The 27,851-nt window shown below is 41.7% G+C and overlaps 2 protein-coding genes across 2 annotated transcripts in view; one reads left to right on the forward strand and one right to left on the reverse strand.

Moving 5' to 3' along the window:
* aqp7 (aquaporin 7) overlaps nt 1-13,069 on the reverse strand; it is a 32,223-nt gene extending 19,154 nt beyond the window's left edge. The window contains exon 1 of the mRNA XM_079585209.1: nt 12,870-13,069. Coding sequence (XP_079441335.1) covers nt 12,870-13,004 — 135 coding nt within the window. The 5' untranslated portion in view covers nt 13,005-13,069. The remainder of the gene's footprint in view (nt 1-12,869) is intronic.
* A 7,814-nt stretch (nt 13,070-20,883) lies between these two features.
* On the forward strand, nt 20,884-27,576 carry LOC306984850 (retinol dehydrogenase 12). The gene is made up of 6 exons (XM_079586555.1): nt 20,884-21,369; nt 21,989-22,228; nt 22,317-22,406; nt 22,488-22,676; nt 23,077-23,186; nt 26,780-27,576. The coding sequence occupies exons 1-6, from the start codon at nt 21,207-21,209 to the stop codon at nt 26,951-26,953; spliced, it is 966 nt and encodes a 321-aa protein (XP_079442681.1). The 5' UTR covers nt 20,884-21,206; the 3' UTR covers nt 26,954-27,576.
* Nucleotides 27,577-27,851: the final 275 nt, after the last annotated feature.

Raw genomic sequence — 27,851 nt, forward strand, 5'->3', positions numbered from 1 at the left:
ACTCCGTAGAGAGTTGCTTGGAAGGTAGGCGAAGAAGCTTTGAGAGTCCTACTCATTTACGAGACCAGACAAAGTACCAGGGTGAAGTGTGTGCTTATAAGTGTTTGTGGTGATGGCGTACAGGTGCTGGTAATTAATATTCAGGTGATAGTGATCTCAGTGATTGGGTGGTGGTGGAGCCTGGCTGATCCCTGACAGTACCCCCCCCTCCACGGCCTGCTCCTGAGGGCCGTGGACCCCGACGTCGTGGTGGTCGGCCTCTTCCTCGGGGTGCTGGACGATCTGGGTGAGAATCATGGAAAGCAGTAAGGAGAGTAGGGTCTAGGATGTCATCTCTAGGTGTCCAGGAACGTTCCTCTGGTCCATAACCCTCCCAGTCCACCAGATACTCCAAGCGACCACCACGGCGCCGGGAATCCAAGATCTCCCGGATCGTATAGATGGTTCCATCTTCCTGAATCAGTGGGAGAGGGGGTTCATCTGTCGGGCAAGGCTCTGTGGAGGGAACAGATACAGGTGAGTGATAAGGTTTAAGGAGTGAGACATGAAATGTAGAGTGGATTCTGTAGTGCGAGGGTAACTGGAGTTGGTAGGTGACGGGGTTGATTTGTCGGATGATAGTGAAGGGACCAACGTATCTGGGACTCAGCTTCTTGCAGGGCAGGCGCAGCTTGATGTCTCGTGTGGATAGCCAGACCTTCTGTCCTGGCTGAAAGGTAGGTGGCTCTGCCCTCCGAATGTCTGCTTGGTTCCTTTGTCTGCGCACTGCCCTCTGAAGATGATGGTGTGCGTCGTCCCAGACCCTCTCACTCTCTCGGAACCAATAGTCAACGGAGGGGACGTCGGAAGGTTCCCCGGACCATGGGAACAGTGGAGGCTGGTAACCGAGCACACACTGGAAGGGAGTGAGTCCAGTGGCAGACTGACGAAGGGAGTTTTGTGCGTACTCGGCCCAGCCTAGGAATTGGTTCCACGAATTCTGGTGGCCGTGGCAGAAGGTTCGTAGGAAGCGCCCAACCTCCTGAATCTTTCTTTCCGTTTGCCCGTTCGACTGTGGGTGGTATCCAGATGAAAGACTAACGGTCACACCTAGGAGTTTGAAGAAAGCCTTCCAAACTTGTGAGATGAACTGGGGGCCTCGATCGGATACTATATCTTCAGGGATTCCATAGTGCCGGAATACCTGATTGAAGAGGAGCTCTGCAGTAGTCATTGCTGTGGGTAAGCCCTTTAGGGGGATCAGACGGCAGGACTTTGAGAATCTGTCAACTATTACGAATATGCAGGTGTTACCATCGGATGGAGGGAGGTCTGTGGCAAAATCTACTCCCAGGTGTGACCAGGGTCGTTGAGGAACGGGTAATGGAAGAAGCTTGCCGGATGGAAGGTGGCGTGGGCTCTTGGAGATGGCGCAGTCATGACATCCTTGTACGTACCTTCTCACATCCCTAGCCATGTTAGGCCACCAGAAGCGGTCTTGCAGCAGTGAGAGAGTGCGGTTGGCCCCTGGATGGCCAGTGCCCACAGAAGTATGTGCCGAGTGAGTGAGATTGATACGTTGAGACCTGGGAACATAGGTGCGACCGGGAGGACACCCCGGCGGAGATGGTTCAGAGACACTGGAGGAGATTTGTTGATCGAGAGACCACTGGATGGGGCATACGAAGATCCTTTGAGATAAGATGGGCTCAGGTTCCTCAGTCTTCTCTTCAATGGTATGGATACGGGATAGAGCATCAGCTTTACAATTCTTTGTACCAGGACGATATGAGATTGTGAAATGGAAACGGGTGAGAAATAAAGCCCATCTTGCCTGTCTGGGGTTGAGCCGTTTGGCTTCTCGGAGGTATTGGAGGTTTTTGTGGTCGGTGAGTACCGAGAAGCTTTCCTTAGCTCCCTCCAACCAGTGTCTCCACTCCTCTAAAGCAAGCTTAATTGCCAGTAGTTCTCGGTTACCGATGTCGTAATTCATCTCCGCCGGGGATAATTTCTTGGAGAAGAAGGCGCATGGATGGAGACGAGGTGGAGTCCCCTGCTGCTGAGATAATACCGCTCCTACTCCGGTGGTCGAGGCGTCTACTTCAACTATGAACTGTTTATTCGGATCAGGGTGGACTAGAAGCGGCGCATTGGTAAAAGAATTCTTGAGGCTCTGGAAAGCTTGAGTGGCTGCTGGTGTCCAGGACAGAGATTTGGGCTTGTCTTTGAGAAGATTGGTTAACGGGGAGGTGATGGAACTGTAGTTGTGAATGAAACGGCGGTAGAAATTTGAAAATCCCAGGAAACGCTGAAGTTCTTTAATGGTTGAAGGAATTGGCCAGTTTCGAACAGCTTCCACCTTCCCCTCGTCCATTTGGATGCCGTGTTCGCTAATGTTGTAGCCGAGAAATTGGGTGGTAGACTGGTGGAAGGAGCATTTCTCGGCTTTAAGAAAGAGCTGGTGTTCCCGGAGACGTTGGAGGACCTCCGCAACATGGTGGCGATGTTCTGCCAGGCTCCGGGAATATATCAGAATGTCATCTATATAGACGATCACAGTACGATGGAGGAGTTCCCGGAGCACCTCGTGCATAAAGTCCTGGAATACGGAGGGGGCATTTACCAGGCCATATGGCATGACCAAGTATTCATAGTGGCCAGTTGGGGTTACAAAGGCCGTCTTCCACTCGTCCCCCTCACGTATCCGAACGAGATTATACGCGCTGCGGAGGTCCAACTTAGTGAACACGGTTGCACCACGAAGTTGTTCAAGGGCTGCTGGGACGAGAGGAAGTGGGTATCTGAACTTAACGGTTATCTTGTTGAGGGCCCGGTAATCGATGCAGGGCCGCAAACCTCCGTCCTTTTTGGCCACAAAGAAAAAACTCGAAGCAGCAGGGGAGGTGGAAGGGCGGATGTAGCCTTGCTGGAGGGCCTCTTCTACGTACTCCTCCATGGCCTTCTGCTCTGGAAGTGATAGTGGGTAGATCTTACCGTGGGGCACTGGCTCATCCGGAAGGAGATTGATAGCACAATCCCATGGTCGGTGTGGTGGCAAGGATGACGCTCGTTTGGGACAGAAGACATCACTGAAGGGGGCGTAACAGGTCGGAATGTCAATGGACTGCTGTTCCAGAGGGCTCTCGATGGAAGTGGAGTTCATAGGAATGTGAATCACCGGTTGAGGAAGATGTGGGAAGCAACCCGGAAAACAGCTATCGCCCCACTTCAAGATTTCTCCTGTTACCCAGGAGATGATGGGATTGTGTTGCATGAACCATGGGCGCCCTAGGATAATCCCAGCTGTGGAATTCTCCAGAACCAGTAGAGTGATGGATTCAGAGTGAAGCAGTCCAAGTTGCAGGTGGATGGGTCCCACAGAGAAACGGACGTTCTTCTTATTGAGAGGCTTGCCAATTATCGAGTGTACCTGGTAGTGGTTTTCAGTGGGCCTTTTCTGTAGGTTAAGCTGGCGGCAGAGGGAGTCTGAAATGAAGTTTCCTGCTGACCCTGAGTCAAGGAGGGCGTGTACTGGAAAGGAGATGTGAGAAGTGATAAGGATGACTTCAGTGGTGAGTGGTTTAATATTGACCAGGGAGGAATGAATAACACTCACCAGGGGTCGTGGTGGACGAATAGGACATGCTGAGACAATGTGTCCACCGGCGCCGCAGTATAGGCATAGACCCTGAGTCATCCTCCTCTGTCGCTCCACAAATGTTAGGCGGGTGTTATCCACTTGCATGGGGACTGGTTCTGGAGTGCTGGTATTCTCTGGTTGGCGGGGTAGAAAATGTGACGTCTGGCCATGCAGATCCTCCATGCAGGGCTGCATACGGCGATCGGTACGAACTGCGAGCTGCATAAACCGCTCAATACCCAGGGAATCATCGTATGCAGCGAGATGCAGTCGTAGACGAGGATTAAGTCCCTGCCGATAGGTGGTGAGGAGCGAGCACTCATTCCATCCACTGGCGGCCGCTAGAGTCCGGAATTTGATATTGTAATCAGACACGGACTCCTTCCCTTGGCGAATATGATATAACTGTTCACTGGCAGTTGAATCACCATCTGGAATTCCAAAAACTTCACGGAAGTAAGTGGTGAAGTTACTCACAGACTGCGTGGCGTCGGCATCTTGATTCCAGAGGATGCGAGCCCAATTGAGAGCCCGTCCCGTCAGCAGGGAAATAATAAATGCTACTTTAGATCTCTCTGTGGGGAAACGGGGCGACTGCATCTCGATGGCCAACGAACACTGAAGAAGAAATCCATCGCAGTCCTCCGCCAGACCTGAGTAGGGCGCCGGGTTGGCCACTGGACTGGAGACCACTGGTGGTGAAGGAGGGGCGATGACGGGTGGTGCGGAAGTCGACATGGTAAGCGTGCGTTTGAATGCATCCACAAGATCCTGAAATGGATCGGGTGAACTCACTTCGGCGGTTTTGGTCTGGTCTTCTGTAACGAAACAGACACTCCAAACAGGAAAGTAGAAATGAGTAACCAGTTTATTGATACACAATGAGAAGTTGCAATGGGCACCGTAGTGGATTGTAAACAATGAAGGGCGTGGAACCGTGGATACTGACTGTCCTTGATGATGGTGGAAGAAGCCGTGGTGAAGGAAGCACACACCAGTGTTGGAGAGAGATAAACTCAGACAACGATGGTTAAGATGAAGAGGGTGACGAACTTGGAGACACAGAAGACTTCAAACTAGACGATGGAGATACTCCGTAGAGAGTTGCTTGGAAGGTAGGCGAAGAAGCTTTGAGAGTCCTACTCATTTACGAGACCAGACAAAGTACCAGGGTGAAGTGTGTGCTTATAAGTGTTTGTGGTGATGGCGTACAGGTGCTGGTAATTAATATTCAGGTGATAGTGATCTCAGTGATTGGGTGGTGGTGGAGCCTGGCTGATCCCTGACAGCGCTGATGTGACCGAGCCCGACCCGAACCCGAACATCATTTCTAAATATCTGTCCGAACCCGGCCCGGCCCGTCGGGTACCGGCGGGTCCCGTCGGGCTCGGGTCGGGTATCCATCCTCTAACTCACACTGATGCAAGCTCTAAAGCAGACTTCTTCTCGACAGTCAAAGCGGGGTTACGTTATTGCCCGTCGTGCACAGGAACCCGAAAGGCAACGGGGGTGGCGGCTTTTTATATATATATATATATATATATATATATATATATATATATATATATATATATATATATATATATATATATATATATATATATATATATATATATATATATTTATTTATTCTTCTTCTTCTTTATTATTATTATATTACTACCTTTTGGGCACTTTTGGGGGCCTTAACGTGCTCAAAAACTCTTGAAACTTTGCACAAATGTCAGAACCCGCGGCCATTAGGGCCCGACTGAAGCTGGGACCCGGGCGTGGCAGGGGGGCTCGCCAGCGCCCCCTGGAATGGGATTCAAAAACATGTCCATATATCAAACACGCTTGCATGTAATAATATGAAACTCGTTTCACGTATAGATCTCATCGGGCCGAACAACTTTCGTGCTCTAAGTTTTAAGCCAGTCCAACAGAAGTCGGCTATTATGGGTTGTATGGAAACGAATGTTCTGGCATTTGAAACACTTGTCCTAGAGAATTCATCGGATGACCACAAAACTCGGTGTGCATGAAGCCAAGACATGGAGGATGATAAATTGCGAGGGGATTTTTGATATCTCGAACGGTTTGGCCGTGGCGAGGAAACGAATTTATGGCGAATATTGGAAACAGGAAGTGTGTTATAACATCCTCATACATTAATTGATCTGGATGAAACTTCAGCAGTGTGTTCGCTGTAAGAGGCCGATCACATGGATGTGACTATTGTGAGTCAAAGTTATAGCGCCACCAACTGGCAGCAGGAAGTGTGTCACTTTCAAAATGCTTTAAAATCACCCTCTTATTTTTACCCGATTTGCTTCAAACTTTATGTGTATAATGTAAACACACGGCAGATGTAGACCTGTGAAAGGATTATTGATATCTTAAATACTGTTTCCATGGCAACGCAGCAATCTTTAATATTCTTTTTTAAAGTTTTTGAGACTCTTAGCATGCTTGAAATTGCATGAAACTCGACAGACACTTTACATTTATTGCCTAGTACACTTGTGCAAAGTTTCAGAAACGGGCGTGGTAAGGGGCTCAGTAGCGCCACCTTTAGTCAAAAATGGGGTATTAGTTTTACCTACAGTAACAAAAATCGGTATTTATATTTATCTCCCCGAGCCGGACAACTTTCTAATTTACAGTCATTAGCTCCGACCAACAGGAAGTCAGATATTTTGGTTTGAATGTGATTTGATGGGAATTTTGCCAGTCTCTCTCAGTGTCTGTGTGTGTGTGAGAGAGGAGGGGGGGCTTTATTTTAACCCTTTCTCTGCTGTGTGGGACTTCTCGGGCACTTTTGGGGCCCTTAACGTGCTCGAAAACTCTTGAAACTTTGCACACAGGTCAGAACCTGCGGCCATCAGGGCCGGGCTGAAGCTGGTACCCGGGCGTGGCAGGGGGGCTCAACAGCGCCCCCTTTAACGGGGTCCGAAAACTTGGTCCATATATCAAACTGAATATTGCATGAATTAGTATGAAACTCGGTACACATATAGATCTCATCGGGCCGAACAACTTTCGTGCTCTAAGTTTTACGCCAGCCCAACAGGAAGTCGGCTATTATGGGTTGTATGAAAACGCACGCCCCTGGAATTTTATATACTCCTCCAAGAAATTTAATTTGATCTTCACCAAACTCGGTCAGCATGAAGTCAAGACTTTGAGGACGCTAAATTGCGGACGGATTTTTGATATCTCGAATGGTTTGGCCGTGGCGAGGAAACGAAGTTATGGCGAGAAAAGAAAAACACAATGTGTTATAACGTCTTCATACTTTAACTGATCTTGATGAAACTTCAGCAGTGTGTTTGTTGTAAGAGGCCGATCACATGGATGTGGCTATTGTGAGTCAAAGTTATAGCGCCACCAACTGGCAGCAGGAAGTGTGTTACTTTCAAGATACTTTTGACTAAAGTGGGGGGGTTATTTTTACCTACAGTCCCAAAACTCGGTCTGTATATTATGCTTATCGATCCGGACAACTTTCTCTTTTACAGTCATAAGCTCCGACCAACAGGAAGTCAGATATTTTGGTTTGAATGTGGTTTTGTCTCTCTCTGACAGAGTTCCCCCTGCCATTCTCTCTCTGTGTGTGTGTGTGTGTGTGTGTGTGGGGGGGGGGGGGGGGGGGGGGGAGGGAGGGCACACACACAGACAGCCCCCCCCCCCCTTTTCTGTGTGTGTTTGGAGGGGAGCAGAAAGACTCACACTGATACAAGCTCTAAAGCAGACTTCTTCTCGACAGTCAAAGCGGGTTACGTTATTGCCCGTCGTGCACAGGAACCCGAAAGGCAACGGGGGTGGCGGCTTTATATATATATATATATATATATATATATATATATATATATATATATATATAAATATAGCTGCAAGCAGCGATGGAGGGCCCAAGCCGGTGGCAGCGCCAGCCCGGTGCCTTTAGTGTAACTAAAGGCACCAGGGTGGCGGTGCCACCGGCTTGGGCCCGTAATCGCTGCTTGCAGCTATATTTATTATTATTTTACTACCTTTTGGGCACTTTTGGAGGCCTTATCGTGCTCAAAAACTCTTGAAACTTTGCACAAATGTCAGAACCCGCGGCCATTAGAGCCGCGCTGAAGCTGGGACCCGGGCGTGGCAGGGGGGCTCGGCAGCGCCCCCTGGAATGGGATTCAAAAACATGTCCATATCTCAAACACGCTTGCATGTAATAATATGAAACTCGGTACACATATAGATCTCATCGGGCCGAACAACTTTCGTGCTCTAAGTTTTACGCCAGTCCAACAGGAAGTCGGCTATTATGGGCTGTATGGAAACGCATGTTCTGGCATTTGAAACACTTCTCCCAGAGAATTCATCCGATGACCACGAAACTCGGTGTGCATGAAGTCAAGACATGGAGGATGCTAAATTGCGGACGGATTTTTGATATCTCGAACGGTTTGGCCGTGGCGAGGAAACGAATTTATGATTAAAAAAGGATGCATAAAGTGTGTTATAACTTAGTTATAGTTTTACCTACAGTTACAAAACTCAGCGTGTGTATTGATCTTATCAAGCCAAACAACTTTCTAATTTACAGTCATTAGCTCCGACCAACAGAAAGTCAGATATTGTGGTTTCAATGTGAATTGTGTCTCTCTCTGTCTCTCTGGCATTCTGTGTGTGTGTCTGTCTGTGTGGGGTGGGGAGGGGAGGGGGGGGGATCTGTGTATGTGTGTGTGTGTGAGGAGGGGGGCTAGTTTAGTTTAACCCTGTCTCTGCTGTGTGCAAAATCTCGGGCACTTTAGGGATGCAACGATACCATTTTTTCAGAATCGATCCGATCCGATACCAAACATTCTGAGTATCGACCGATACCGATACCAGCACAGTTTTTTATTTTTAATCAAGTAGAATTTCTATAACTCTGTGTGTTGAACTGATAGTCACTATTTTGTGTTAAACACAATCTACTTAATACAGACAACTTCATTATAAAGAAAAACAACAAATAAAAAAAAATATGATCATAATCTGTGACAAAAATGCTATTATAAACTAGATTAGTGGATAATTCAGCAGTAAAATTTAGCCAAAAAAAAAATCACAAGTGCACAATAATTGTATTAAATCTGAACATGAAAAAAACATTTAGTGGGGAACAAATATGAGACAATAAGTGTAACACTAAATTTGGTAAAACGTTACACATTGCTCTTTGTATTGTTGTAAAATACATTCATGAAAAACAAGATAACAAAAATCAAAAAGATTAATTATTTTATATATAGCCTAGGCCTACTATAAAATTGAGACATGTTTTAAATTTATAGCACAGCGGTTTAATGAGGCAGCAACATATGATAGATAGGACAGAACTAGAAATAATCGTTCATTGCGTCGCTGTATTATGATATGAAAGGCTCCAGTACAGTGCGGCACACAGCGCTTATGCGCATCGCGAGCGCAGAATGATGCGCATGAAGCAACACGAGTCACAGCGCGCAGCGCGTCGATTCCGCATTGAAAAGTTCAAATCACAAAGGAAAGGCATATTGATGCGTAGTGTATTATACAGTATCTATCCATCTATGCAATAGTTTCTTTAAACAGAGCATTTTCTTTAAACAGTTTTAAATGTCAGTTACTCTGCGCGTGAAGAACAATTATAATGCTCTCCAGTGTTGTGAGAGACACCCGGTAGAAAGTAACGTTAACATGATTAAGGTACAGCAATAAAGTCCAGCAAGATAAAGTTGTTTAATGCAAAACCATAGCCCTTTATCTACAGATCAAGTATAATTATAGTAACTTTGAATCATCTTGGAGAGAGTTTTTCATCGTGTTGACTCGTAACCGAACGTGACGCACTGCTTGATGCTGAATGGAGAATGACTGACAGCCGCAGCGGAGGGAAAAGTGAACGTGATCTTGAATTTAATGACTTAAATATTAATTTCTATCTCACATTATACTATATAATGGCTTCCGAACACTTATAATATAGTGCACGACAACTTTATGGTGCTTTATAATGTTTTTGTGCCTTTTGTGGGGCTTAACAATAGCACAGAATAGTATACGCACAATATCGGATTTGGATCGGCCTCGTCTGACCGATACCCGATCTGGCAAAAATGGCAATATCGGAGCCGATATCGATACTGAATATCGGATCGATGCATCCCTAACTTTTGGGGCCCTTAACGTGCTCGAAAACTCTTGAAATTTTGCACACAGGTCAGAACCCGCGGCTGAAGCTGGTACCCGGGCGTGGCAGGGGGGCTCGACAGCGCCCCCTGGAATGGGATTCAAACACTTGTCCGTATATATCAAACACGCTTGCATGTAATAATATGAAACTCGGTACACATTTAGATCTCATCGGGCCGAACAACTTTCGTGCTCTAAGTTTTACGCCAGCCCAACAGGAAGTCGGCTATTGTGGGTGGTATGAAAACGCATGCCCCTGGAATTTGAAACACTCTTTCTAGAAAATTCATCCAATCGCAACCAAACTCGGTCAGCATGACGTCAAGACATTGAGGATACTAAATTGCTGACGGATTTTTGATATCTCGAACAGTTTGGCCGTGGTGAGGAAACGAAATTATGGCGAGAAAAGAGAAACACGATGTGTTATAACGTCTTCATACATTAATTGATCTTGATGAAACTTCAGTAGCGTGTTTGTTGTAAGAGAGCGATCACATGGATGTAACTAATGTGAGTCAAAGTTATAGCGCCACCAACTGGCAGCAGGAAGTGTTACTTTTGACAAAAGTGGGGGGGTTAGTTTTACCTACAGTCACAAAACTTGGTATGTATATTGTGCACATCGAGCCGGACAACTTTCTGATTTACAGTCATTAGCTCCGACCAACAGGAAGTCAGATATTTTGGTTTGAATGTGGTTTTGTCTCTCTCTGCCTCTCTCTGACAGAGTTCCCCCAGCCATTCTGTGTGTGTGTGTGTGTGTGTGTGTGTGTGTGTGTGTGTGTGTGTGTGTGTGTGTGTGTGTGTGTGTGTGTGTGTGTGTGTGTGTGTGTGTGTGTGTGTGTGTGTGTGTGTCTGTGTGGGGAGGGGAGGGAGGGCACACACACACACATAGACAGCCCCCCTGTGTGTGTCTGTGTGGGGAGGGGAGGGAGGGCACACACACAGACAGCCCCCCCTGTCTCTGTGTGTGTGGGGAGGGGGGCAGAAAGACTATTAAAACTAGGTATATTGTGCCATCTAGTGTTTTATACTATGTATACATATGTGTTTTTTCTTTTAAACAAGTGTTTTAAAGTACAGTAATTTCAATGAATATATATACCACACTTCATAGGAATTTTCGGTGTTGTGTACTTACAATGGCTGCTGATTTCATGTGGCCGTTAAGTCCATGAGACTGTAGGGTGTCTTATTTTTCATTTTAGGTTTCAGAAGGGTGCTCACGCATACTTTGTGGTTGATATGTGCCCTCGATGCGCACTTTTGCAGAACCCACACTGATGCAAGCTCTAAAGCAGACTTCTTCTCGACAGTCAAAGCGGAGTTACGTTATTGCCCGTCGTGCACAGGAACCCTAAAGGCACCGGGGTGGCGGTTTTTATATATATATATATATATATATATATATATATATATATATATATATATATATATATATATATAAATATAGCTGCAAGCAGCGATGGAGGGCCCAAGCCGGTGGCACCGCCACCTCGGTGCCTTTAGTGCAACTAAAGGCACCGGGGTGGCGGTGCCACCGGCTTGGGCCCGTAATCGCTGCTTGCAGCTATATTTATATATATATATATATATATTTTAATATTTTGTATTTTTAGGGGATTTTGTGGTACTAAATTCAATTTGCCTGTTAACCACTTGAAATCTTGAATGCTTTGGAGCAGAGATTTAAGTTTGGTCTCTTTTAGAAGATGACACTTGGTAGAATATTGCTTAAGTGAAAAGTTTAAAAGGTGGAATTAAAAAAAAAGTTATAGAAGTTTAAGTTTATTATTATGAAAAATGCACAAAGATTTCTATTTTTTAAATTTTATATGAAATATATATTTTCCAAAACATGTTTTACTCTAAAACTGTAAGAAAATCAAAGCCATAAATCTAAACTAGTTGTGTTCCAAATTTGAGCTTGATATCTAAAAAAAAAAAAAAAAAAAATTTTGTTTGGGTGCAGTACCAAACGTTTCCACTAGATGAAATTCATTTCTCATTTGTTTCCAATGCTATCAGTTTTACCGAGAACAATACAAGTGTGAATATTTTTTCATGTGTGCAAGTGGCAAAACCTTTACTAAACTTTACTATTTACTTTTCTGATCAAAAATGGCCGAACAGCACCAGGGTTAAAAACATTGTTGTTAATTTAATTAATGATTAAAACTTAAACTAAACAAAAATTAGAAATGACTAAATGGAAAAAAAAAAATTTGAACTAGAACTAAAACCAAAATAAAAGGTAACACAAAAGGTTTTATTTGTTAACTACATTAGTTAACATGAACTAACAAAGAACAATACGCATTTAATAATCTTATTTATTGCTAATCTCAAAACTTACTAATACATTTTTAAGATCAAAGTTGTATCTGTATTAGTTAATGCACTGTGTGAACTAACATGAACATTTGTATCAACTAACATTCATAAAGTTAAAAAAATGCAATGAAAACATATTGTTCATTGTTAGTTCATGTTAGTTCATGCATTTCCTAATGAGACCTTATTGTAGAACACAAACTAATAAAAATGACAAAAGCACATAACAAAAAAACTCAAAATTAAAGTAAAATGAAAACTTTAAATATAAAAACAAAAGCTAATTCAAAATATTAATATAACTATAATAGTGTATGAATAATACTAAAATAAAACTGGACTGATTGCAGCTACTCAATTTGCAAATGACTGGTCAGTTAACATTGCTGTTGGCTAGGTTTTTGCAATTGACATGGTCACATTGATTTCAACTGATCATGGAAAAAAGTATGTTCAGCCAGTCTTTCTAAGAATAGAATATATGTAGCACATGGTCTGACGCCAATCACCAATGCACTGACCACAAGCCACTGACCACTCGTGCAAATGCTTGTGGCCATGTGATCCAAAGCATTACAATGACAAGTACACATGCTCTACGCTGAAGAATGAATAAATAAATGAACAATGAAAGAAACCAGTGAAATACTAAACAGTAAAGTTCTAAGCTTGGCATCATCACACAGTGACATATTAGTATGTATGCATCACGTATGCAACAGCATCTCACCATCATGATAAATGTGCAGAGGGTCTCCGCCAGGAAAACTCGAATGCATTCATTCTTGATCTTCAACATGGATACCACAGTAGGTGCCATTTGGCTTTGAAAACCGTCCTCCATTGTGTTGACTTCCTGTTTCATTTCCTTTCCCTCCCCAAGTCTGCTATTTAGGTTTTTTGAATGGTTGTCATTGAGCGTGTCTAGATTGTACTGCAGAGTTTGTCAGCGATGTCTATTTATATGAAGTATTTGCCCCTCCCCATTACTTATGCGTGTACCCTTTGGTACAGGGAGAGGGACAGGAAATAGAGAAAAAAACACACATCGACAGCAGTATCACGAGTTATTCAAACTTTTAAATGGTCTATCAGTATCAATTACAGATAAGATAATCCTGCAATATATCATATGAACTGATATATATATATATATATATATATGTGTGTGTTCTTACAGCAAAACTAATAATTCACTTCCAATTTAACCTCACGCATGTATGTGTACGCAAACTGTTATTTTACACATTCGATTTCACAATTTAATTGGTTCAAAGTCTCAGCTGTATTTACAACTGTCACGTGTGTGTTGTTTTCTGTTCTGTGCCTGCCTGTGTCCTTGTTAGTTGCCTCAGTTTCCCATCAGTCTATCTGTTTAGCTCCCTTATTTAGTCTGTGTTTTTATTCAACCTGTTTTGTTCAGTTATTTGTCCGTTCTTGTCTTTATGTAGTGGTTGTTTAATGTAGACTCATTTGTTTCTAATCTCCTGTATCGTGCGATTTATATATACACCCACGCCTGACAGAAAAACGAACATGGATTTACCAACTGTACAGCTGCTTTGTTAAGACCAGGAGGAACAGTCCCTCGAGGCCCACACCCGGCGTGCTGACCGAACTTTCCAGACCAATTATTGAGCACATTCTATCTAACGAGTCTGAACACATAGAAGAAAGCACGCCTACCCGGTGTGGGTCCATGGAGGAATATCGTTTGTGGAGTGGGTGGACAACAGAACGGCATTATCCATTGACCCTGCTGAGGACAACATCACCACCCCCACTTCTCTGAGCCCAGAGACTGCACGGATACAACAACCAGAGCCATCTGCTGATGGAGGAATTGAGCCTGCCACGATGAACAAGCCAGAAACTACTATAAGTACTGAGCCACACATTGCCCCTGTGCCTAAACCACAACTAACGTCGTGCCAGGTGTGTGAGCTGGCAACACCATGCATCATTGTGGGAGTTTGAGGGAATGGAAAAGAGCCCAGCCCACATCCCGCCATTGAAGATGAGTTGCCGCTGGCCTCTGAACTATTTAATGATTTGAAAAACGATGTTTACCTGCATCTCCCGTCCCACTGGTTCTGCCCAGCTCAAAGTCTCCAGAGTTCCCACCCAGCCTCACTCTCCTGCCTCCTCTTTCAAAATCAGTCAGTCCCATCTCTGCTGTCTCTCATCAGCCCCTCGGCGGCTCCTCGTCTATCCAGCTCATACAGTACCAGGCGATGGATCCCCCGGCTCCGCCTCCAGTCGTCTTTCCCATCACTCCACCTCGGCCCGTCGCCCTGACACCTCCGCCTTGGCTCCTCCCTCCCTCGGCTCCGCCTGGAACCATTGACCTTACGTCTCCACCAGGCTCCCTTGATCCTCCGGCTCCACCTCAGTCGGACGTCGCCATGGACTTGCGAGGCGTCCAATACGCTCCGTCTTTCCACCACTACACCTCCGTCTGGCTCCGTTCCCCCCTTGGTCCGGCTCCACCTCGTCCCTTAGTCGCTCTGGCTCCACATCAGCCCTCCTTACTACCATGGTTAAACCTCAGGGTCGTCGCTTTGGCTCCATTGCGGGCTCCAAAGCGTGTGGTGTCGTTCTGGTCCATCTGCTCTCCGTCTGCACTCTGGGCTCCCTTTCTCTCGTGCCTCCTGTGTCCCCATTGACTTAAAACAGACACCCATGCGGTGGGTTAAGTGGGGGATGATGAGAACTAGAATGTACATTTCCTGAAGAAAATGTGAGTGGTGCTTGCAGTGCCAAAACTCAGCACTCGGTTGCTAGGGTGTTCTGAGTGGTTGCTAGGGTGATGCTTTGTAGTTGTCACAGATGGTTACTATGGAGTTTTTATAGACTTCTTAGCATGTTCTTAACATTACACGTAGTTAGTCGTTATTAGCATGTAGCTATTCACTGCTAGCATGTGTAGCATAATGGAAGTGCTGTTTGCTAGCATGAGTCAAAAGAGCTAACGACTAACTCTATACGATGTTCTGATGCAGAGATATATAGGTCTTGCTAAACGGTTGCTAGGTACTCTGTTTGGTTGCTAGGGAGTGGCTTGGCAGCTGCCAATGATGATACTCCAAAGGCTGCTCGTCGGTATGAATGTTATAAACCAACTCCATGACATTCAGATTTGAAGATATCCTTCTTTGGGTTTGCTAGGGTATGGCTATAGACAGTTAAAGGGTATCTCTCGCCAAAATCTAACTCTTTTTGTTCATCTACCCGCGTCAAACATTCGTGTAAAAGCACAGTTAGAATGGAAACTCCACTTTTAAGTTTGACCGTATTTTCGTTTTCAGTCAAAATGCCTTTGAATGGGAGTGAATGGGGCACTACAGTGAGAGCATCAAAATTGCTATTTTTAAAACACTAAGGAGGCTCGAAACAACATTAAACTGTGCTTGAAGTTTCACCCCTCTCCATTTTCAAAAATAACACCCTGCACACCTGTCAGTTTTCAGAAAAGTGTTCGTTAACACGAACCTGTGTATGCCGTCAAGAGCATGCCACACCTGTAGGTGGCAGTGTAACGAGAAGCTCAAGCCCACGTTAGCCAATCGGAATCCCGAAAATAGTCACATACTGTGATGTCGGCTGCCTAAAACTCAGTTTTTGTCAGTTTACATGCAAACGTGCAAATTAAGTTTTCCAAAATCTCCACTCTGGCCGGAGTTTTTAGAAAGAATCGTTTGCATGTACGAAGGGCACAAACAAAAGGAAATGTCTCTGTTTTCGAAAATAATAATTTTTCCCTATGGAAATTTTTTGCCCCCTTTTTCGTCCGCTGTGCGAAGATCGCAAGTGCGATCGCTTATGACATCAAAGTACCGTGAGAGCGAAGAGGCTTGTTTGAGATGCGCCTTGCCTCGCCTGAAATGTATGCGAGAGTAGGCGGCTGAAGTGAGGGGGGGAGTGAAAAAAGCGCAGGCAAGCCGGACAGTTCTCTCTTCTCGCAGTGGATCTGACACCTGTGAGATCAAAGATGGATATCGACGCGGGATTCACGCTCGTGCACGGTGTTGTTGCTAATACACTGGATGTAATTTAAGTTCTGTTGCTTTTATATGAAAATAAATATAATGAACAAGACACCCAAAGCACTTGTTATTTAATCCCATTCCAAATACGTGTTTATCAATCATTGTTTTCTTTAATACAGACGTGTTTTTATATAGTATATTTGTGATAAAAATTACATAATCACATAATCCATAGAGATCACACTGTCAGAGAGTTTGGGAACACTCACACATAATATATACACATAAAAACACGAAATCAGAGTTTTAAATTCAAACATTTTAAAAGAGAACAATACATCACAGTTGTTTTACCACTGAGCATTAAGCTGTGTCGTTAAGTCGTGTCGTTTCGTTTCCCATCGTGCTTTTGATCAGCGCAGTGGGTCGAGAGCAACTGCGCGCAACTCCAGAATCCGACACGTGCGCCTTGCGATCGCGAGCGTTTTTTGACATACGTCAGCATGACATCAGAGTCAGGCGGACAGCACTCGGACACTTTTCTAACCGGCATGCATCTCGCGCTGAGATCGGTTCTGCCAGAGCCCGTCTACGGAGAGCCTTGGCACTCCCTATTCAGCCCCATTGTATTGATTTTGGTTTGCAGTTCCATTAGAATTTTTTGTAGGCTTTGCAAGTTCAACATAGGTTATAGGTCGAAAGTTGAATAAACCAGTACTTATGTCCTTTCGATTTCTTACAGGTGGGGCCGTTGTTGGCCGGAACATGCTAGCATTCTGCTAATAACATATATGTGATGTGACGTCATCACATTTTTGAACGCTTTTTTAGAGCAGATAAGTGAACTTAAAAATGCAATTTTCAAAAAGATATTCATTGATATATATTATGCTGTAGTGATGGGCCCGCCCCTTGGTTCTGTGACCGGGGCCCAACATTTGGTGCTACGCTCCACACCTGACAAAAAAAAAACGTAAAAAGTTTGAACTGATTATTATTAATAGACTTGAAAATTCAAGCAATTCAATAAATAAGTAATTATTGAATCGTTTACTCTTCTTTGCACTCTGTACGCTCACAATCTATCATATATATACCTTGCTTGTTATAAAGATAGTTTATCTCTAAATTATTTGTATTAAGGAATGAAGTGATAAGAGATAAACAACAGCTAATAGCTGACCAAAGTACAACACAATAGTGTGTGTGTGTGTGTGTGTGTGTGTGTGTGTGTGTGTGTGTGTGTGTGTGTGTGTGTGTGTGTGTGTGTGTGTGTGTGTGTGTGTGTACCACTCTACACAAGGTCTAAGCTACGTCCTTGCTTCTTGCTTCAATGTTAAATTATTCTGATTAGCTAAGAAATAGATAAACATAGTCAATTTCCACATAAACATAGACTGAAGCATATCTCCATTGATTATGCGGCTGACACTCGGACCCTGAATTTAGGCACGTCGTGCTTCCAGGTCGCAGATCTGGGTTGCTGGGCGCCAACATTTAGAAGAAAACAAGTCAGTTATCTCCAATAATCTCCAATAACAACCTGTAACCAAGAACACACACACAGACACACAGCTTCTTCAAGGTTGGATTTGGTAAGGCTCTAACTATCAGGAGAGTCTTCTCAAAACATCAAGATAACACGTTCTTTCTCTCAAGGAGAGGTCACTTTAATCTAACAGTAAAGTAAAGACTTTAGCTAAGAAATGGTCACTTAAACTATTGGTTCCAATGACCCTTGTGACCTATAATCGTCATGGTGAGCTAGAAGAACAGATATATGTTTTAACACATGTTGAAGCGTTTTCTCAAACAAAACAAGTCCATATTTATTTTCTGGAAGCCGGGCTAAATGAGCAAGCACTGTTACTGCATTCCTGGCATGTGCCAGACCTTCAGTCACCTCTCAGATATCAAATACAGACATCAGAGAATACATGAAAAGAACATTTCAGTAATCACACTGGTAAATTCTATAACTAAAATCTCATAAGCTAGAGAAGTCATTCAACTCATGTGATATTTAGAAGGAAAAATACTGATTGATTATAATCACTCATTAGATTTACATTAAAGCATGAGTAGATTCCAGAATCCACCCCTTCACTAGCATCACTAAAAAAAATTAAAAATGATGTTTCCAAACAGGTTTTACCATTATTAGAGGAAGAAATACTCTTCCCCATACCCGAATGGATTAAAAATGTCTATTATTTGGTTTAATGTGACCTCTACATCTATCTGTGGTTGCAAGGACCCGTCCTGCATCTGGTTTGCTGAGAGACCGGTTCTGTGCTTCAGCGAACACTCATGAAATACAAACAAAGCATGGTTAAGGAATCATTGAGTCATTCACTCAAGATTTGTTCAATAAACATTCAGGACCAAAACATACTGTTGCGGCTCTGTTTGGAAGTATCTTCATTTGCAGACTAGAATTAGACAAAGTAATATTGTGTCTAAAAGCAGAGGTGCACAAAGTTCCTTACTTGAGTGAAAGTACAGATACTGATCAAATATTACTCCGTTACAAGTAAAAGTTGTAAAGACCGATTTAAAAAACCGAGTAAAAAAAACAGAACAAGATAATATTTTGTTTAGTATGTCTACCGTTGTAGATAATGTTGTATGAGTTATATCAGGTCAAGCTGTAGTTTCTATAGTAAAGAAAGGTCTATCAACCTCCTGCTAATTTCAAAGCACCATGCTAATACAGCTAGCTAAACAATGGGTGACAGTGGCGGGGTAGGTTGTAACACGTGTTTTGAAAGTGTTACAACCATCCCCTTACATACAACTAAGATCATTTTTGTGATTTTAATATTATACAGAATGCCTATAACTCGGGTGTTCTGGTCACCATTGTAACTTAAGAATGCATTTCATTTGTTTGTTCTTGTCACCATTGTGACTCTGATTAATAATGCATGAATGAGTTTGTTCTGGTCACCATTGTGACTGATAAAGAATGCATTTCATTTGTTCGTTCTGTGGAATGGGGGTAAATGTTTATGTAATTTGCTTTCACTCACTCACACACTCACACACACGCACTTGTGCATACACAAACACACAAAATATGCACATACATTCCCCATATTCACACATATTTTATTATTGCAGGCATTCATTTAAAATAATATATGATTTTAAAAAAATAATTTAAAATAAAAATGTTGTGTAAAATGTGGTATATCACCTGGAGTACCCTTAGTTTTTGTGCATTTTGTCTACCTGTTACAACTTACCCCAGTATGTGTTACATACAAGACAGGAATCATTACAGTTACAACCTACCCCACTACTGGTGTAGGTTGTAACTGTAATGATTCCTGTCTTGTGTGGACTTTTGTCATTTCCTGTTCTGTGCCATGTTTTGTAGTCCTTTGTAGTTTTTCTTTTTTATTAGTCTCGACAGGTGTTTCTAATTAGCCATCCCCCCTTGTTATCTTGTTAAGCTTGTTTGCCTGTGTATTTAAGCCCTGTGTCTAGTTCAGTATTTGTGAGTTCTTGATTTTGATTTTGATTTCGTTGTAGTATGTTGGCTGTTCTTTTACCTGAGTAGCCTATACTGTTCCCGTCAAGTTTTGAGTTTGTTTAAATAAATTCCTGCTGCATATGGATTGTGATTCCTCCTGTTTTCAACCGCATTGTAACAAAGGACCATCTTGTATTTATGATCATCTCACAAAGTCTGTGTTATAGTTGAAGAAATTAAAATTGTTGCCATTTGTAGTAGACAAATATGGGTACTGTGCCTAAAAGTTTCAGACGTGTAGCTAAAAAAAAAAGGTAGTTTTAGGTACTGAAGAAAAAAGTGTTATAACCGTACCTGGTTTCCCCTACTTTCTACTCAAGAACCTTGTCAGAAATGTAGTGGAGTAAAAAGTACAATATTTGTCTTTCAGTGAAGTTAAAGTAAAAAGTTTCCAGAAAAAATAATACTCAAAATAAATAAATACTCAAAAAGTGGCCTAAGTAGCTACAGTAAATGTAATTTGTTACTGTCCACCTCTGATGACAGGGACCCCGTTGTAACATCCTACAAGGTAAAAAGAAAAAGAAAAAAAAGATGACATCTGGTCGAGAAGACTAGCATTCACGTTAATCAGATATTGGTTGTATCCTTAAATCGCACCTATACAATATCAAAGTTATTTCTAGAACACAGTTCCAGTATTGGGATTGAATGTGAGATTGAATAAGTGCACTCAATAACGTCCACATGGTTTCGGACCCCCAAATGGCTGTTCCCTCAAATAGTGCACTATTTAAAGTCTCAATGAAAAGTTTTTTGGCTTTTAGTATGAACATGTTAGCCGTCGGGTTCTGACGTCAAAAAATTAATCTTTTAGCAAAGGCAGATTCTGATTTCTGGTGCAGCAGTTCCACACACAAGAGGGCAATTTGGGTTTCCTGCTTATTATAGTATATAATTGTTTGTGAATTATTGTGTAAAATGATAATTCTCTTGCTTTTGTGTTATTGATTTAGTAGCCATAGGCTATATAATTCATTATAAAAGATGAATGAAATCCAAATATTTTAGGGGTTTCGATCTATTTTAAGTACACACTAGCCTACAAGTACACAAAAAGTGTATTATTATTAATTATTCATAATAATAATAATCGAAAATCACAAAATTAAAAAAAAAATCATATATTAATAAATAATATATTGAATAAAAATATATTATTTATTGAATTGTCCGTTTGGGTGTTCTTCTTTCAGGTGTGAATATTTTTTTTCTTAGGTTCCCAAGTGAAACTTCAACATGCCTTATCTGCAGCAACAACAACACAATAATCACGCTCTGATCATGTACTGTAAGTGTAATCGTGGCTGCGTTTACTCATAATTGTAGGCTTATAGCTGCAGGTCTATTATAAAAGTATTTCCGACGTTAAGACCCAGAGGAGCCTGTGTTTACTCTGTTTGAATGAGGTAGTCTTGAATTTACAGTCTTTGCCCTGTTCGCGCGCACAGTGCGCAGTCCTGCCAGGGTCATTAGGGCTAGGCATATTGTCTCTTCCAAGTAAACAGAGGATTTTAACTGAGTAACACGGATTTGTTAAATGAACCTGGAGTGGAGTGACATATATTCCCATCCGTTATGGATGTTTTCAACGGCGATCTTGGCCATAATTGTGCGCGCACAGCGGAAAGCACAGTGGAACCCGCGCGCGTGTCCAGTGGAGTTAAAAGGGAAAACTGCGATTATCACTGGAGCCAACACCGGTAAGAATCTCACTGTTACCATTTAAAATATTGAAAAAATATTTTTTTTTAATGAATGTTGGTGAGAATACAAATGCTTCATTGGGAAGATTTGAAGAATAAATACCCTTTACGCAGAATGACAGTAGCCTATAATGAAACAATAAGTAATGTGACTGGGGGGGAAAAATACAAGGAAGTTTAAAACATGTTTTATTATTAGAAAACCTAAACTAGTTTGTTGTGTAAAAGCTCTGCCAAACTGGTTAAGCCAGCAGACAGGCTCGTGAATGCAGTACCAGATGTCTCACATTTGTGGCATGTGTCTGGCGTGACTGGTTTAGTTCAAGTTTAGCCTAACACGCTTTTGGAATGGTCTTAAATAATTCGGTTCCCAGTACAATATAAAAAATAAAGGTTCTTTATTATCATGGTTTCATGAAGAATCTGTAACATCCATGGGATCTTTCAATTTCACAAAAGGTTCAGATTATTAAAATGCTCTTCACACAACAAGAAGCAGGTTTACTAAAAGTTTCTTTGAGGAACCAAAAATTGTTATCATATGGCATCCCTGCAAAAGCCCCCCTTTTTTAAAGCGTGTATTGCTGGGTCATTCAACTCTTATTTTACCTCTCAGGGATTGGGAAGTTCATTGCCCTGGACTTTGCCCGTCGTGGTGCGCGGGTGATCCTGGCGTGCCGGAGCGAGGCTCGAGGGACTGCAGCGCTGCAAGAAATCAGAGACAGCAGTGGGAACCAGAACGTGCATCTGCGTCTGCTTGACACCTCGTCGCTCGAGTCTGTCCGGAAGTTTGCAGCACGGATCTTGGACGAAGAGAAGGAATTACACATCCTGGTCAATAACGCTGGAGCCTCAGGTGGAACGACCATCTCGCTCGCTCTCTTTCTCATATGAGTCCATATTGTGATATGTCCATACAAACAGTGGTTTGTTCATTCCTACAGGCCTTCCCAGTAAGATCACCGCTGATGGGTTGGAAATCACATTTGCAACCAACCACATTGGGCCGTTCCTGCTCACCAGTTTGCTTTTAGGTCAAACATTCCCAATCTCAGAAAGACACATCTCTAAAGCAACACTCATAAATAATGCCTTTTCTTTTTATTGTCACACAGATCTTTTGAAGAAATCAGCCCCAGCTCGCATTGTAAATGTTTCTTCAATGAATCACTGGAAAGGTGAAGTGGACTTCGCTCATTTCCGTGGGGACAATCTAAACCATGTGATGGATTCTACATATAACCACACCAAGCTGCACAATGTCATTTGGACCAATGAGTTGGCACGAAGACTTCAGGGCACAGGTATGTCCAAACTGAATCTCACTATACTGACTGTCTGCTGTCTGTCATTAGAAAATGAGCAGAGTCATAATTCGATTTTGATTGCTTGGCATTGATGATTCAGTATTCTGTTCTGTATAATGTGCATAATGCAATATAATAAATACATTATAACCTATGATGTTATATTATAACCATGATCAATTTAATGCACTCTATAGCTAAAAATGTGTATAAATGTTTTTTTCAAAACAACATCAAGAGAGAATCCAACAACTGAGCGTCACACATGTGTTTTCACTTTCTTTTCAAACTAAATTTTTTTTATGACTGAATTTGATGGAAAGTCAAGACACATATTGGAAAGATGAGAATTGTACTTCCATTTACTTTACCATGATTTTGTGTGTGTGTGTTTTAGGAGTGACGGCAAACTCTCTGCATCCAGGTGTAGTTTTGACAGATGTAATGAGAAACTATAACTTCATTATCCGATTCCTCTTCAACTTGATCGGCCTTTTCTTCTTCAAAGTGAGTCACCTATCAATTCAATGACGTTAAAAAACACTTTCTCTGGCACCACTAGTGGACTAGTTCCCAAAATAGATGACATGTGTTAGTGCTTTTCATTCTGACTGCAATTCTGAAACAAATTCCTAAACATTCCATTTAATAACATCTAAAGTTCAGCTGTACACAGGAGCGACTAAACTTAGAAGTTTGTTATGTTTAAGTCTTATGCTGTTTTTCTGTTTTATTTAGTTTGGTTAGTTTAAAGTGTTATGCTGTTTTAAAGGTTCCTAATTTTATTTTGATGGTCTCCTATTATAGGTTTACATGCATCAAAGGTCAATAAAACTTTAATATTCTCATAATATACATTGCACATCTCCTCATTTATCAAAGAGTCAAAAAAGGTTCTTTCGAAGATTCAGTCTCTTTAAACCCCTCCTTTCGTTTAGCCTACTCTGTTCTGATTGGTCAGATGGCCCAGTCTGTTGTGATTGGTCTACTCAAGTCAAGTCAACTCATCTTCATTTATATAGCGCTTTTAACAATGTAGATTGTTTCAAAGCTGCTTTACAGAGATACACGTATAATTTAAGGTAACAGATTGTTTTGGCTTTATAGCGGTTCTTGAATAATGTTATTTTCCAGCTAAAGTTAGTTTCGATTGATTCACTTCCGTCGAAAGGATAATTTGTTATTAAATCAGGGGCCGCTAAGACGACACCGTTCTCTCTAAACAGACTTTAAACGCGAACCTGTGAGAAACGCTGATGGCGCTCACGTGCGCATCAAGAATGAATTCTATAGTTATGTGCGTTTGAATATATGTGCGCATGTTTGTAATTCTCTACAAACCAAGCCTAAACTCACTTGTCCTGCCTATAAATTTGATACAGAACTTTATTTTATTTTATCACTACGGGGTAGATACGCAAATTTTCCACAATGCTTTATCTGTAGAGTGGTAAAGGGATCCTCCATAGGGAGAGGCTAGTTGGCACTTCTACTCTGCTTTGGGGTGTGTTTCCCAAAAGCATAGTAAGCCAACTGTGTTTCCGTCATTATCAGCATAGTTCAACGTGTCGGTGTTTCCCGAAACCATAGTTCCAACGAACATTCGCAAAAAGCATCGCAAAGTTGTGTGGTTGGAACAACAGCTCTCGAGCTGTGGTTAGAAGCAGAGTTTCTGACAATGACATTTGGACTTAATAAATCCTTATCTTGAGTAAAATAAACAAGCTGACAGTCAGTACAATCTATATATTTTATTTAGAATGCAGCATACAAATGTCATTTACGTCTTTTAGTTTGTCAAGAGATTTAAAGCAACAAAACACGGGGGCGGTTCAGCGAAAAGAGGAGGCGTGTTCTAACGCAAACGTTCCCTGGTGTTATTTTGCAGTTCCAGAAAACAATTCCACCACAGACCAGGAAAAACCTAGTCTAAAGTCAGTGGCGCGTTATTCAGATGCTATTTTAAGGGGGCATGCTTGGCCATAATGTGGCATGTGCACAACACGCAAACACTTTGCTTCTCTCAATTACACAGACGCAGCAGTTCCCATTTTTCCAAACCATACATAATTACAAGGAAAATATTACCACACGAGGGAAATCATTGTGGTGTCCATGAAGATGTGAAAAAATAGGCATAAATCGCTTACACATTTACCCAAATTATTCAGGCTAATAGTGATGACGGATCAAACCTGTTTGATCAATAGTGCCAAGCAGAGGCGGACAGAGTATACACAGCTTCATTACTTGAGTAAAAGTACAGATACCCCTTGCTAAAATTTTACTCAAGTACAAGTAAAAGTACTACAGTCAGATGTCTACTCAAGTACTTTTAAAAAAAGTACTTCAGTACTTTTACTTGAGTATCAAGTTTCTAAATATTACATTACTACTGCCACAGTGCTTACATTTATGTACAGAAACGTCCTACATGGAGTTATGAAAAATGTTAATACCTTGGATAATGTAAAAGGAATTGAAAGTAAAATCAAGTAATTTTCATCTTTTTACCATGTTGCTTTATTTAACATTAAATAAAGGCAATACAAGGCAACAGCACAATGGCAACGCTCTGATAAACCTCTGCTAGAGTTTTAATGGATTTTTTGCACCCACATTTTATCCTGACTGTGTTAAACACACCGCATACTCAAGAACATCAAAGCAAATGCTCAGCTTACATTAATGTGTAATATCAGAAAAGAAAATTCAGCTAACAATTGTGTGTACATGCGAGTTTCTCCGTTTTTTCATCAATCAAATCAATAAACCTAAACCAGCAAAAAAGGCAATATAGCAATGTTCTGACACACCTCTGAACCTGAACGGTGATTGCTGATAGGCTGTCCCAATCAGTGGCGCCTGCACAATCCAGTCACGTTTGAGAGGGAAACAACAAATTGAGGATTTCCGAGATTTTTCTTTTTTCCTTTTTTTTCCTTTATTTTTATTTTTTTAGAATAATGTTATGGATAGAAATGTAGCGGAGTAAAGAGTAGCATACAATATTTACCTCTCAAATGTACTTGAGTAAAGTAATGATCAGCCTAGGCCTACTCCTCAAAAATTATACTTGAGTAAAGTACAGATCCCTCAAAATTGTACTGTACTGTACTCAAGTAAATGTACTCCTTTACTGTCCGGCTCTAAGACACATCGGTATATAAGGACAAGGTGGGTTGTCCGTCAAGAACCAGGAAACAAAATTCTGAAGACTGCGAAATCACCTTTACCATCATGTAAGATGCGTGCGCCTGGCAAATCCGCCGTTATAATTGCAATCCGCCATGGAACAAGCGCGCCTGCTCTTAAAGGGAATGTGAGATGAGGCTCTGATTGGTTTATTTCACGTTACGCCCAAACCACACCTGTGAGTAATGTAGCTACTTCAGACCAACCCATTTTAGATTTGCGTCGGGCGCTAGAGTCATTTATCCCCCCGGTATAATAGCAAGATTATCTGCCCACAAAGTTACTTGCGTTTCGCATTTGATACTTGCGTTTCAGATCGTTAAAATAGGGCCCCTAGTGTTTGAGGGCGGGTCAAATTTGTGACAAACTTACATAGGTTTGTGCAGGAAGTAAGACTTACTGAGGATGACTCGTTTCAGGCAGTTCAGAATTGGTTCTTTCTTTTGGGGGACAATCTTTTTTTTTATTGTGCACTTTGATCTTTGAAACTTTGCTGACCTTTTCAATTCACAAACAGCTATATTACATACTGAATCAAAAGATATATACGAAAAAGCATAATAGTCCAATTTCACATTGATTGTTACAAAAGAAAGGGAGAGAGAGAACATGCGTCACTATTGATGACTAAGAAGCAGAAATGGCTAGTTTTCCTGGAAGGTTTGAAATCAAAAGTACTTGGTAATTAGAATGTTTTTTTATTGTGCAATTCTTACTGACATCGAGACCAGTGACGTAAGTTTCATTTAAACACTAGAAGGACACAAACCCCACAAGTGCACTACAATATCATAACAGCAAATGCGATTTGTCAAATTGACACTTGTTTTAACATGTGGTGACTATTCAACATAAATTGTTTATTATCCATTGACTTTATGTGTGTGTGCATTTTTCCACCATAGACTGCTGAGGAGGGGGCTTTCGGCCCAATATACTGCGCAGTGTCTGAGGAAACAGATGGAGTAAGTGGAAAATACTTCAACAGTGACTGTTCCCTTGTCCTTCCCGCACCTCTTGCCAGAGATCCTGCTCTCGGAGTGAAGGAATATGAGTTCTGTGAGAGACTGACTGCTTAATCATAAATGGACAGTCCACTTAAGAATAGATATTAATTCATCATTAATTCACCGTCATGTTTCTCTAAACCATATGAAAAGAGGTTGGTTTAGCAGAATGGCCTTGCTGTTCTTCACCAAACACCGAACACAGATGCACATTTAAGCAGTCCACGTGACCCATCATGTGCTATTCCATGTGTTTTGAAACTTTATGGGAAACCGACTGAAATGTAACTTTTGCCCAATTTTAACTTCTCCTTAAGCTCCATCAGACTTGGCTGTTTCTGATTGTTGTAATGTTAACCTTTTGTATAGAGCAGATCAAGCATATTAAATATATTTTACAAAACCTCTTTGAATAAATAACATATAAAGGCTAATTCTGCCATTATGTCTCTCTTTTTTGACCACTGTTTTTGATGTTATACCTTCTGCAATGTGGTAGTTATTTTCTCAAACTTACCAATGGGAAACGGAATGAAGAAGCACTCTCAAAATGCAATGTGAATTCCTACTTTTTTCATGTAAACAGTAAACGCATCCAACGGATTCAACATATGTTCTCTATTTGTTATCAAGAGTTTTGTAATATCAGACTGCCTCTATAATAAAACAAAAGCTCAAATCTGGGCATGTATCCTATTATATCCAACCAAGATGCTGACCACTACTCAAGCTGACATTATATTGAAACCGTGAACATTCAATTCACACAAACACATGCTATTTATGACTAAAACACATCATCCTATCTAAAAGTTTGTGGTTGGTAAGATTTTATAAGAAATGAATAATTTTATTGAGCGAGGATGCATTAAATTGATTGAAAGTGACAGTCAAGACTTTTACATTGTTCAAAAAAAATTATATTTCTATTTAGGTTGTTCTTTAAAAATGTTAAGCAGCATAACTAATA

Source organism: Phoxinus phoxinus (genome assembly GCF_949152265.1).
Source record: "Phoxinus phoxinus genome assembly, chromosome: 17".
NCBI classification, from domain to species: Eukaryota; Metazoa; Chordata; class Actinopteri; order Cypriniformes; family Leuciscidae; genus Phoxinus; species Phoxinus phoxinus.